The 12,479-nt window shown below is 44.7% G+C and overlaps 2 protein-coding genes across 2 annotated transcripts; both read left to right on the top strand.

Annotated features, from left to right (window-relative positions):
- The first annotated feature begins 382 nt into the window (after positions 1-382).
- On the top strand, positions 383-5,972 carry LOC121308752 (multidrug and toxin extrusion protein 1-like). The gene is made up of 13 exons (XM_041241351.1): positions 383-388; positions 673-717; positions 855-952; positions 1,056-1,153; positions 1,458-1,571; positions 1,856-1,923; positions 2,052-2,160; positions 2,739-2,814; positions 3,570-3,639; positions 3,999-4,131; positions 4,574-4,668; positions 4,868-4,958; positions 5,450-5,972. The coding sequence occupies exons 1-13, from the start codon at positions 383-385 to the stop codon at positions 5,722-5,724; spliced, it is 1,278 nt and encodes a 425-aa protein (XP_041097285.1). The 3' UTR covers positions 5,725-5,972.
- A 204-nt stretch (positions 5,973-6,176) lies between these two features.
- tmigd1 (transmembrane and immunoglobulin domain containing 1) lies at positions 6,177-11,851 on the top strand. The gene is made up of 6 exons (XM_041241344.1): positions 6,177-7,489; positions 7,865-7,944; positions 8,733-9,029; positions 10,156-10,431; positions 10,772-10,875; positions 11,477-11,851. The coding sequence occupies exons 2-6, from the start codon at positions 7,881-7,883 to the stop codon at positions 11,513-11,515; spliced, it is 780 nt and encodes a 259-aa protein (XP_041097278.1). The 5' UTR covers positions 6,177-7,489; positions 7,865-7,880; the 3' UTR covers positions 11,516-11,851.
- The last annotated feature ends 628 nt before the right edge of the window (positions 11,852-12,479 follow it).

Below are 12,479 nucleotides of genomic sequence, written 5' to 3'. Positions count from 1 at the left end.
ATTTCCAATGGGAAAACGGGCAAATGTGTGTCTTTTCGTTCACAAAGTCAGAAAAAAAACAACATATGAATCCAAATTAACATGTATTTATACTAAAGTAATACAAAAATAACTACAAAAGATTTAGAAGTGAGTAGTACTGTAAATACAGTATAATCGTAAATCTCGAAAAACTACTCACTTCTAAATCTTTTGTAGTCATTTTTGTATTACTTTACAATAGTGCTATTTTACCCGGTGGATGTTTACTTTCATTGTCAGACTGCGCTCCCACGCGGATTAATTTCAAACCCTGTCTTTAAACAGAACCTTGTGCCCCATCCTGAAGTTCAGCAAACGTTATGTGAATGATACCCTGCAGTATACTGTACAGGTGCAGGTGATGAGGGTAATTGTAAGGTTCACCTGCAGTGTTGAAGTGCAATCAGTATGCCTTTGCTACATCTGTGATGGAGGTGCATCACACAACACTGCTCTTGACACATTTCATTAAGATAGTTCTGATTTGAGATCAGTTCTGACCACCAGGCTTCGCATTAGCAAGAGTCAATGAAACAGAAATGAAATTTCGCACGGACACTACTCGGAGTCATGCAAACTCTGTGGCGTCTAAGTCGTGGTGATGATCTAACTGGTCCATTGCCCATAACTTCTTGTTTTGTTTGTTCATAGGCAACATTTATTTACCAGTTACAAGGTCGCTATCTGCAGAATCAGGTAAGGGGACCTGCTTTAGTGTTTTCTATTTGATATGCTTTAGTAAAATGTTTCTTTTTTTAAAAAGGTCTAGTTAAAATCTCATGTGTTCCATTAAAAAATAAAAATCCCTATTCTTTCATTTTTTTCCTCTCCAGGGTATAATCTGGCCTCAAGTAATCACTGGTGCAATTGGGAATGTTATAAATGCGCTCATAAACTACATCTTTTTGTATGTGCTGGACCTGGGAGTGGCGTAAGTAGGCTGTGTTGTCAGAGCTCCTCTGGAATTGCATTGAACTTCCTGTCTCTGCTGAAAGGGGTCCCATGATGACAGCGTTCTATCTGCTTTATTGCAGGGGCTCTGCGGGGGCCAACGTAATATCTCAGTTCATTCTAATGGTTCTTCTGTTTGGCTACATCCACTGGAAGAAGCTACATAAAGACACCTGGGCCGGTAGGGGGCGCAGTGTTCTTCCACGTGTTGCAGCGTCATTCATTATTACACTGATGTACTGTGCTGTGTTACTGCTGCTTAAGTAGCCTTGTGTGCTCAGAACAAGAACTTATATAACCTTGGTTAAGTACATGTGCAGTGCACGTGCACACCTGTCACTCAATAACTAACATAACAAGCAATTAGTAAGAATGTGCTAATCACACTCTCTACATGGACATCCCAGCTATTCTGCTTAGGCTGCGATACAACAGTCCCAATGAGTAACACGCTGTACCCGCTCTGCTTCTGTCGCCCCCTGCAGGCTGGACTACAGAATGCCTGCAGGAATGGGGGGACTTTGTGCGCCTGGCAATCCCCAGCATGCTCATGCTCTGTATAGAGTGGTGGACCTACGAGATCGGAGGCTTCCTCGCAGGTCATTGCATCAGTTGGTTTAATTATTTTCATTTATATACATGAGGTACAGTGTGTGTGTTAGCTAAGGTACAGTGTGTATGTGTGTTAGCTGAAGTACAGTGTGTATGTGTGCTAGCTGATGTACAGTGTGTATGTGTGTTAGCTGATGTACAGTGTGTGTGTGTGTGTGTGTGTGTGTGTGTGTGTGTGTGTTAGCTGAGGTTCAGTGTGTGTGTGTTAGCAGTGTGGGTGGGAGTTCAAGACCAGCCCCAGGCTGACGGTTTCCTTTTTTCATCTCCGCAGGTCTGATCAGCGAAGTGGAACTCGGGGCTCAGTCTGTCATCTACGAGCTGTCTTTCATTGCCTACATGGTAAATAATAGAAAACCTCAAATAACTGAATTACTTACAGGAGCTAATCAGTGGGAAATAGTTGGCGTTCTGGTTTCAGACCAGTATAAGTACTGTGTAAGCATATTCTTCATGCCTGTACTGGGCAGGTCCCTTTAGGCATCAGCGTGGCGGCCAGTGTGCGCGTGGGAAACGCTCTGGGTGCTGGGAACACAGAAGAGGCCAAGACCACCAGCAAAGTGGCCATGATGGGTGCAGGTGAGCAAACACAGGTGCGACGTATACACAAGCAAACGCGCTGTGTGTGTGATATCTTCAGACAGCGTGCCAGAAATAGCTAGGCACACTGAGGTTGTTGTCTTAGTTTGAAAGCTTAAACGCTGTGCAGTGGGTCATCCAGGTTCATTCCTAGCATGTTAGATAAAAAGGAAAGCTTCTGAATTCACAGAATTCTAACGACTGTGCAACTTTCAAACTTAAAACAACAACACATCAGTCTAGCTAGCGGTTTCTACCATGCAATCTGAATTTTTTTCTTCTTCATGAAGTATTTCCAGTGATTGATGAGTATCCTGTTAGACTCCGATTCCCCTTGCATACAGAGCTGTAGTGTGGGAGGCACTGCTCTCGCCCCTTGCTCACTAAGCGCCATAATCACAAAGCATGCACCCAAGTTTGCTCCACTTTTTTCTAAAAGGAAAAACAAAAAACTCATGTTACACAACCACTGAGAAGCAATTCACAAGGTGCATGTTGCAGCCCCCCCCCTCATGTCATGAAATTGCTAAGTTGCAATGGGCTTTTGTGTTTTTTCTGTGTTTGTGTTTTATTTCCAGGTGTGTTTGTGGTGCCTTCGGCTATAATAATTGCATCTTTGAAGGACTTGGTCGGTTACATCTTCACCACGGAAGTGTAAGTCAACTCCATACAGCTCCGCACAACTCCATACAGATCCACAAACTCTGCACAGCTCCACACAGCTCCGTACAGCTCCATACAGCTCCACACAGCTCCGTACAGCTCCACACAGCTCCGTACAGCTCCACACAGCTCCGTACAGCTCCACAAACTCCGCACAGCTCCACACAGCTCCACACAGCCCCATGCAGCTCCACACACTCTGCACAGCTCCACACAGCTCCGCACAGCTCCATACAGTACAACACACTCTGCACAGCTCCACACAGCTCCACACAGCTCCGCACAGCTCCATGCTTTTCCACACACTCTGCACAGCTCCACACAGCTCCGAAATGTATTGAATAAAGAATAGCATAAGGCAAGCCTTATCTCAGTACATCCATGCTTACTAATATATGGTAAACTGCTGATCAAACTTGTATAGAGCATTTGTTGAACGTTTTTGAGGGAATTTGAGGGTCTGGTGAATTCTGGCATTTCCCTGGTTGGGCTGTTGTAGACTACGATACAGTATCCTCAGAACTCTTTGCCAAAAATATGGTGAAACTTTGTACAGGCTTTAATGGTCTATAAGCAAAACCAAGCGATTTTACTATAGTTTTGCATGAACACTGAAGTCCAGCCTGCTGATGGACTTGTAAGAAAGGTTCCAGCTCACCACACCTTACTTAACTTACATGTCCTCTGGTTTGTAATGTATAACTAAGTCGTGTTTTTTTTTTTTTTTTTTTTTTTTTAATCAACAGAGAGATCATTGACTTGGTTTCAAAAGTCATGGTTCTGTTCGCTCCATTACACCTCTTCGATGGGCTTGTGGTGAGAGTTTTCATTTCTGCATTTATTCTAGACATTTAACGGCATCTTCTTTCATCAGTTTATTTCACACGTTTTTATGGGTAAACACCCATAAGAGGGGGTCCCCAGTACAGCACTATGGGGCTGCAGTGTAGGGAGAGTCATGCAGGCGGGTTGCGCTGAGTTGCTGAGTTGTCTGGAGTCCCATAGTTAGCGCTGTATTGGCCTTTGCTCTCCCACAGAGTTAGGGAGGAAAATTGGCCTGGTATAGTTCACCTCACTGTGCTTCAGTGATCCTTACTGGCCCAGACTGGGTCCTCTCCTACAAGGATCAGAAGCTTGAAAGTTGCCTGTTGACCTTGTCTGTTTTCTCTCTCCAGGCTGTCTCCGGGGGTATTGTGAGAGGAGTCGGCCGGCAGAAGTTCGGAGCCATCTGTAATTTGGTCGGATACTATGTAGTGGGGTTACCTGTAGGAGTCTCATTAATGTTCGCTATGCATATGGGAATCGTTGGTAAGATCTCATAATGCAGCAGATTCTCTTTTTCCCTTTATTTGCCAATATCCTGTTTATTTCATCTTTCTTTATTTCTTTCTTCCTCTGTGTTCCTTTTCTCTTCTTATAGAAATCCCGGTATCTTTTTATTCCTGTTGAAATTCTGTGTTGTTCCCAAATATTTGTTTAAATGCATTATGTGAAAATCTCAGGTACGATTGCCAGTGATTGATTACCTTTGAAATCTGTTTCCCAGGGCTGTGCAATTGCCTTTAAGAAGTAATTATCGGCAGGTATCCAATACATCCATTCATGTTGACTTCAAAACAAAAAAGCTGTCCTTCCCTCGTGTTTTCCAATTGAGTACCAATCAATAGCCAATCAACTGATTTAAAAGCCATAAACTGACAATGACAAGTTAGTAAAACATCATCCTCACCTGTTCTTCTTCATTTGACAGGTCTGTGGTCAGGCATGCTATTGTCCATGGCTATGCAGGCAGTCTCCTTCAATATCTTCATTGTGAAACTGGACTGGAAGAAGGCCACACAGGAGGTACTGTCTCTTTGTGTGCTCTTTGCATATTCCAGTGTCAGCAGTGCTCACCAAACTAACGGCGCTGCTGTGCCAGTAGCACAGCTTGTGTCTTTGCCAGCAGCCCTGGGTGACTCTCTGTTTTGTTTGCCAGCAGCCCTGGGTGACTCTCTGTTTTGTTTGCCAGCAGCCCTGGGTGACTGTCTGTTTTGTTTGCTAGGCCCTGGTCCGAGCTGGGGTGCAGACCCTGACAGACGGCAGAGAGAACGAGGTTCATTTGAACCCGATTGACAGTGCGAACTCCTCCCCAGGTAATGATTCATCAGCACGGCCTCACTGGCCAGCAGGGCTCCTTGATAATCTCAGTCTCTGATCCTACCGAGCCTGGAGGCTTCCAATCACGTGTTTTTACTTTGAAACTCAAATTTCATTGGGCTTTTAGTTGGGATCCAGCAGTCCATGGCTCACTCTTATTCAGAAACACTGGTGCACATTACACTGGAGAAAGAAGCTGTGTGACCCAGCCTCAACTGGATTGTAAAATGCATTGTAACATGCATTGTAAAAGGCAATATAAAAGGTGCTGAGGTTGTTACATTGGGGCTGCATAGCACTTCATTGTCTGTTAATTTAGAATGAGCCTAATAGTGAATCTGATTGCATGCCATTTGTATGGAAGTTGATCTGATTGAATTCCACCTCTGGTATCTAGTTAATCGAATGCATCTCTAGCTGATTGCATGCTATCTCTAGCTAAGCTGCTGGAACTGCATTGTAAAGTGCCTGTGCTGTGTCTGTGCAGACTCCAAGGCTCAGGAGGAGATAGCAATGGAGGACCTGAGTCCCAGCCACACTGATACGGAGGGGCTGGGGGACAGCAGAGCGGAAGGGTCGATGAGTCCGGTGGGGGGGGTCCTGTCCCTCAAGCAGCTGGTCCTGCGCAGGGGGCTGGCTGTGATCGGGGGGCTCCTCATCCTGGCCGCGGGGATCTTCATCAACGTTACTCTCACCGAGTTCACATTGCACTCCAACAGCACGGTGTTGCCAGACACAGTCAGCAACACAACACACTTCTAGCACGACAAAGAAACTCCCTTTTATTAACAGACTGCACACCCTGAAAAGAACAAAACTATAGACATCCTGCCTGGCGGAGGTAGAGCACAGAGAAGCTTTAGAACAGCCTCCCTCTGCTCTGTACTGGTGGCTCTTGTACTCTCTTAACAGCCTCCCTCTGCTTGTACTGGTGGCTCTTGTACACTCTTACCAGCTAATAAAATAAAGGAGTTTTGAGGAGTGGGGTACAAACAGAAACCAATGTGTTCTTGATAGATCTACTCACAGTAACCAATATGCTCAACAGGCATGTTTTTTTAAAACTTTCCCAGCTTTATCTTTTTACTTCTTATGATGCATTATGACAAGAGTTTCCCAGATCTACAAGATACAATGTAAATCAAATAAAACTAACCAGGGATTTTTTATTGTTTTCTTTTAAGTTTTTTGAAGAACAAACTGTTTTTAAAACAGCATTTTACTAAAAACAAAGTTACAAAAAATCGCTTTATAGGAATGTGAAAACCAGGCTGCTTTTAAGTTCTTATCTGTTACTGCTGTGTTTTGTCATGTAGCCATTTTTTATTTCATGCTATCTGGAATGTTCATTGTTAAATTGATTCACAGAAATGCTTGACTTCGAGATCGGTGTCACTGGTTAGTGGCTCTAGTGCACTATAGCAGCATGGTAGGATTTTGTATTTATAAACCAGCTTGGTGATTTTATTGTAGAATGAGACTTTGACCTCAGTTGTGTAATCTCTAGATCACTGTGACAGTGCAGTGTGGGATATTCTAATGATGTGAGTCTGAAAATGCAAAGTATTGCAGGACGTTCTTCCGCAGTGTCACCATTAGTGGGAGGCAGATCCCTATTCAAATTATTAAAATAAACTCCAGTGTGGAGTTTAAACACATCCTGCTGTGCAAACTATTTTAATAAAAGAGGCTATTCACAGTCGAGGCTATGGTGTGATTCATCTGCATGACTTTTGTAACATTGAGAGATCCGTTCCTAACACTAGAGTCCAGTGGTGACACCTGGGGGTTAAAAACAGTCTCCTGGAATATAGAGTACACTGTATCGAATTTCTAATTTCAGAAGTATGTATGTAACCAGGATAGAGCCCTTGAGAGATACACAACTCATTTTCTTCAAGGGGGTCCTGGCAGCCTACCGGGACATGCGTTTTTACAAATAGCATTTGCGGACCAGTCAGTCTGAAACAACCACGCTAAAGAAGACGCGAGCCAAGATGTTTGTGTTTTTTCTAGGCGTGAGCGAGAGTTTCAGAGTTTCGGACGGTTTCCCTGCGGCAAGGCAAGATCTGCTCATTACACGAAGAAACATGAACACCCGATGCTGTAGCTCTCACAAGCTGCAATGCACAGTATGCTACAGAAGGCACTAGCTGAAACCCAGTCTACTCCACTTAGAGCAAACGGTACAGTTTATTCAACTGCAGCATATGTGGGTGGGGATGCTCTTGTGCAATCTGTGTACTGGAGCAGGAATCCAAGACTTTTTCTTGTAGCGCGGAGGGAAGTAATAATTAAATCAGGCTCACAGTCTGACAGTTGTCAACCCTGCCCTGTTTGCTCAAAGATGACTGCAGGCAGTAAAGGGTTTCTTGCCCTTGAACCACCAGAGAATGCAATAAAATCTTCAATAAAATACAATTATGAAAAACAGGCAGCGTGCCTTAAAAAGAGTAAGCCAGCCCAGCCTGCAACTCCAGACTCCTTAGACACGGAGAGAGACCTCAAGAGATAGGACTGCACGCTGGTAAGTGGAAACAAAAGTGCATTGATTCATCTTTATCTATCTATCTATCTATCTATCTATCTATCTATCTATCTATCTATCTATCTATCTATCTATCTATCTATCTATCTATCTATCTATCTATATGATAGAGATAGATACTGTTATTTAACTTAACATTACTAAACACAATACAGACACAGAAGGCTGCGCTCCGGCCGAAGATCAGCGTTCTAACAGTTTGGGGCAGAGTTTCTGTTGACTCCTCTAATGTTTAGCTCTAAAAGCTTGGGTAGTTGTACGAATGTCAGGAGACACGTTGACTGAGTCAGTGTGCTGCACAGTGATGTGTTTGGTCTTGCTGATGCTGTTCCTATCTTTCTGTTCTGCTGCTAGACTGCTGCTGTTTACAATGAGAATGGCTGTGAAGGTGCTTCCCTGCCTGCTCCTCCTCACCCTCTGCTCACAACTGAAAGGTGGGTTTCACTGGCAGGGAATCCCGGGGTTTATTCCTGGTAGCTGTTCAGTCATTCAGTTAACGGAGCAAACATGGAGAAACATTTCGATTCAGTAAGACAATGCACAATGGCATTGATGCTTCTGTATTACCAAGGATGGGGAATTCTTATCTCTGTGATACAAGAAAAGACAGTAAATGATAAAATTACCCATTTGAAAAAACACGTGCGTTAAGAATATCAGATCAGTTTGATTGACAGCAACATCTTCCTGCCCAGCTGTTTCTACCATGCTATCTGAAGAAGGCGGGAGCTGAAACGTTAATTATTAAAACAGCGATTTTGCAGTTTTATCAAAGTTTTCTTCTTCGTGAAGTATTTCTAATGATTGGTGAGTATCCTGTGGGATCCTGATTCTCCGTGGATGCAAAGCTGTTTGATGTCTTTGAATTCTCGTACTTTCTCTCTCTCTCTCTACTAAAAGAAGCTGGTAAAGTTCTTGAGTAAAACGTTCTGCCACTGAAATATATCTAAAACAAGGATTTCCTGATGCACTTTAGTGTGCTTTCTATACTGAATTCACATTGCGCTCTATTTGTGCTCTTTGATCCTTCTCTGCCTCCGTTACAGATTCAATATACAGTTCTGTAGCTTTATTCAATCAAACTGACCTGTAATAGAAGCACAGCACTGGATATCGTTCTAGAAGCTTTTCAATTAGAAACACCTATATTCTGTACAGCACCTCTACAGGTCTGAATGAATGGCTATGCTGAGTGCTGATTCTGTATTTGGTGTTGCTGCAGGCGCTGAGGTGATTGTGGGCATCTGGAATCACGGTACTCTCGTGGAACAGAATGGCTGGATCACGGTGAACCGGTCCGAGGCGGTGACCCTGGACTGCCGCGTGGACGGGGCTGAGGAGGAGGAGGAGCTGGTGTGGTACCGGGAGAGAATGAGGGTGAACCTCCCACCCCACAATAAGCTGAACTCCAGCAGCGTCTGCATCAACCCCATCTCAGACGCAGACCATCTTGTTACCTTCTCCTGCCACCTGAAACGAGACGAGCTGGTCAACGCCTCTGTGCAGCTCAACGTTCAGTGTGAGTCACATGTCTGATTGCAGTGAGAGACATGTGTCTGATTGCAGTGAGAGTCGCGTGTCTGATTGCAGTGAGAGTCGCGTGTCTGATTGCAGTGAGAGTCGCGTGTCTGATCGCAGTGAGAGTCGTGTCTGATCGCAGTGAGAGTCGTGTCTGATTGCAGTGAGAGTCGCGTGTCTGATCGCAGTGAGAGTCGTGTCTGATCGCAGTGAGAGTCGTGTCTGATCGCAGTGAGAGTCGTGTCTGATTGCAGTGAGAGTCGCGTGTCTGATCGCAGTGAGAGTCGCGTGTCTGATCGCAGTGAGAGTCGTGTCTGATCGCAGTGAGAGTTGCGTGTCTGATCGCAGTGAGAGTCGTGTCTGATTGCAGTGAGAGTCATGTCTGATTGCAGTGAGAGTCGCGTGTCTGATTGCAGTGAGAGTCACGTGTCTGATCGCAGTGAGAGTCGCGTGTCTGATCGCAGTGAGAGTCGCGTGTCTGATCGCAGTGAGAGTCGTGTCTGATCGCAGTGAGAGTCGCGTGTCTGATCGCAGTGAGAGTCGCGTGTCTGATCGCAGTGAGAGTCGCGTGTCTGATCGCAGTGAGAGTCGCGTGTCTGATCGCAGTGAGAGTCGCGTGTCTGATCGCAGTGAGAGTCGCGTGTCTGATCGCAGTGAGAGTCATGTGTCTGATTGATGTGTTTACCATAGTCTATTATGGTTTGCCATGTTTTTAATATGCTTTACCATACGTCTCTGGGCTTTAGATTGCTTACCTGTGCCTAACCGTGCTTTTACTGTGCTTTATCACACTTTGCTGTGCTTTTACTATAGGAAATGTTTATAAGGGACCTAAATGAGAATGCGGTCTGCTAGTGAGAAGTCCTGTGAGAATACTCATTTGAATACATTAATGTGTGAGAAGACAATATGGTTTTAGCACATGATGGCTAACACTGGTGGCAAAACCATAAACATGGAATCATGTAGCAATACTAAATGAAGCTGGTAAATTTCTGGGGTAAAACTCAAGTAGACCATCAATTCGGCTGGTGCTGTCTTCAGTGCATTAGAAGTTCTTAGACTGTGGGCTCGGATCCCTGTGTGCAGTGAGCGTGGGCTCATGCTGTGTCTGTGTGGCTCCACAGTTGCCCCCTTGCTGGCTGGCTCGGAGGAGGTGAGAGTGGAGAAAGGGAACGAGGTCTCCCTGACCTGTGATGTGTATTCGAACCCCCGGCCAGCCGTGTCCTGGAGCAAAAACAACAGCAGCCTGGACATCGGGCTTCACTGCCAGCTGATCCAGGACGGGAGAGAAGCCCGGCTCCACATCTCAAAGGCACAGCCCTACCACCAGGGGGAGTACAAGTGCGAGGCCACCAATAGCCACGGCAGCTACAGCAAGACCTTCCAGCTCCACGTGGACGGTGAGCTCCTGCGCACAGCAAGGTTCTGTCTTGACTTGAATTCAAGAGTATAGTTGTCTGTTCTAAACAGCTTTGTATTCAGTTTTTGTAACATTGTTGTGTTCCATGACACTGGCTCCTGTAAGTATCGGGGACAGAACATTTAAAGCATTTAAAACCAGTGTTTTAGTTTTAAATCAATTTTTTTTAAGGAGTAGAAACATCAACCATCATAAAAGGTGTGCATCAGTTCAGAACGAGGATTGTAAAAAGGTTGCTTCATAACAAATTGAAATGTAAGCAGCCTGCCCTGCCTCAGATGCACTGTGAAGAGTGTAATTGTTTGAATCCTTTTCCTAAGATAAGAGTAACAGAGTCCCATTTGAGCCCATCATAGCCGCAGTGGTGGTGGCTGTGTTGACGATAAGCATGGCGTTCGTTTCCAGAATAAGGAGGATAGCCAAGGTGAGACTTTCCATTATAAAATCGGCTCACACAATAGGGTGACTGTATGACTCCATGCTCACTGGGACAGTCTGGGACAGTTCAGGCTTTTTAACTCGCACCCCAATGCATTCTGGTAAGTGTAGTCCTGGTTCTCTTAAAGAATAGAGACCAGTGAAAGGTACCTGAGACAGGTAAATGGTACCTGATGTGAGCAGAAAAGCCTGAACTATCCTGGTGAGCATGGGACCATGTAGTCACCCTATGCTACTAGCAATGAAATGGTTCTGTGCTGAGGAGCATGAGTACAGATACAGAGAAAAATATCTGATTTTATTTTATTAAAAAGCAGGACGAAACCATCAAAAACATAATTCACCCAGACTTGAAAGCGTTAAATAAAATCTTTAGTACAGTTTGTTCTTGAGCCTGATTTAAGGATTGGAAACTAGTGCTTAGCGATTTGTCCTGTCAGATAAAATAGAAAACAAAAACTAATGGATGTCCTCCGATAGCAATACATATATCTTGCACGTTTTAATGTCCTGTCTGTTTGATTGAGTTGGTATTTCGGGCACTGGTTACCAGGTATCTAACACTGGTTTATTATTTTTTTTTCCAGTGCTGCAAGAAGGGTGACCTGACCTCCACTGGCCAGTAGGCTACAGCTAGCTGAAAATCCTCGTCGCTCAATATGAACTGAATAAACAGCTATTGTCTAAAGCTGAGGGAACACGAAGCCACTTTGTGGCATGGAACTTGGGTTCAGGAGAGTAGGTTAAAGGACACTGCATGGCACACTATAGGGGAGGCTTGGGGTTTGGTACTGCAACCTCAGACTAGGTCTCCTGGAACCAGGTTTCAAGCCATGTTCCCACAGCTTTAGCATCTGCCACTGACTGCCTTCTGATCCAAACTCCGATTCCAGTAGAAACAGCAATTAAGTGTTTGGTTTGATTTGAATAACACCTCCCTTATTAAATGACATGCACTCTCAGCCACGCAGTTCCCTGGTTTTTCCATTGATATTCCTTAGACCAGGGTCGGGCAGCCCCTCCTGATTGGACGGCTTTGTTGAAATCAGGGTTTTCTTTTTTCCACAGCAGCACCCTGCATGTACAAGCAAACACAGAGTAAGATTAAGATTGCTGTAGCAGCCTCTGAATGCAGATACACTGCTTACTGGACCAGGTGATTACAGGATAGCAAAGATGATTCCAGGAGTTAAAGGTACCTCTGCACACACACAGGCTGGCAGGGGGCCGCTCATCATACATTTTGATTCGCTGAAATGGAAACAGGTGACTTGGAGCATGCAGAGACGGAGATAAGACTCCCGTTGCACAGCAGCTTGATCCACTCCTGGTTTCACTGTGAGTTTAAGACGGCACACCTGAGCTTGTTACCTGCACACTGCGGCTCATCGAAGTCGTAGTAAAACCTGGAACAGGTGAAACTGCTCTGCAATAGGAGTCTTATTTCCATGCCTCAATGTTTCCCTGCTCCTGACCTTTTGTAATTAGAATTACCTTAAATGAGGACTGACCATGGCTTTCAAACCAAAAAAAAATATTTTAAAAGTTTAGAACACATATGCACTTCCTGTGCTGGTTGGAGTCTCACTC

This window comes from Polyodon spathula, unplaced genomic scaffold (genome assembly GCF_017654505.1).
Source record: "Polyodon spathula isolate WHYD16114869_AA unplaced genomic scaffold, ASM1765450v1 scaffolds_766, whole genome shotgun sequence".
NCBI classification, from domain to species: Eukaryota; Metazoa; Chordata; class Actinopteri; order Acipenseriformes; family Polyodontidae; genus Polyodon; species Polyodon spathula.
The sequence above is the reverse complement of the archived record's forward strand: the minus strand, read 5'-3'. Positions and strand labels throughout refer to the sequence as shown.

Excerpts from the sequence above, each read along its gene's own strand:
- LOC121308752 (XM_041241351.1), top strand. Across the intron at positions 718-854 it reads GTCGCTATCTGCAGAATCAG|GGTATAATCTGGCCTCAAGT; the intron begins GTAAGGGGACCT and ends TTTCCTCTCCAG. Across the intron at positions 1,924-2,051 it reads TGTCTTTCATTGCCTACATG|GTCCCTTTAGGCATCAGCGT; the intron begins GTAAATAATAGA and ends TGTACTGGGCAG.
- tmigd1 (XM_041241344.1), top strand. The coding sequence starts at position 7,881 with ATGAGAATGGCTGTGAAGGTGCTTCCCTGCCTGCTCCTCCTCACCCTC. Across the intron at positions 9,030-10,155 it reads TGTGCAGCTCAACGTTCAGT|TTGCCCCCTTGCTGGCTGGC; the intron begins GTGAGTCACATG and ends GTGGCTCCACAG. Across the intron at positions 10,876-11,476 it reads GAATAAGGAGGATAGCCAAG|TGCTGCAAGAAGGGTGACCT; the intron begins GTGAGACTTTCC and ends TTTTTTTTCCAG.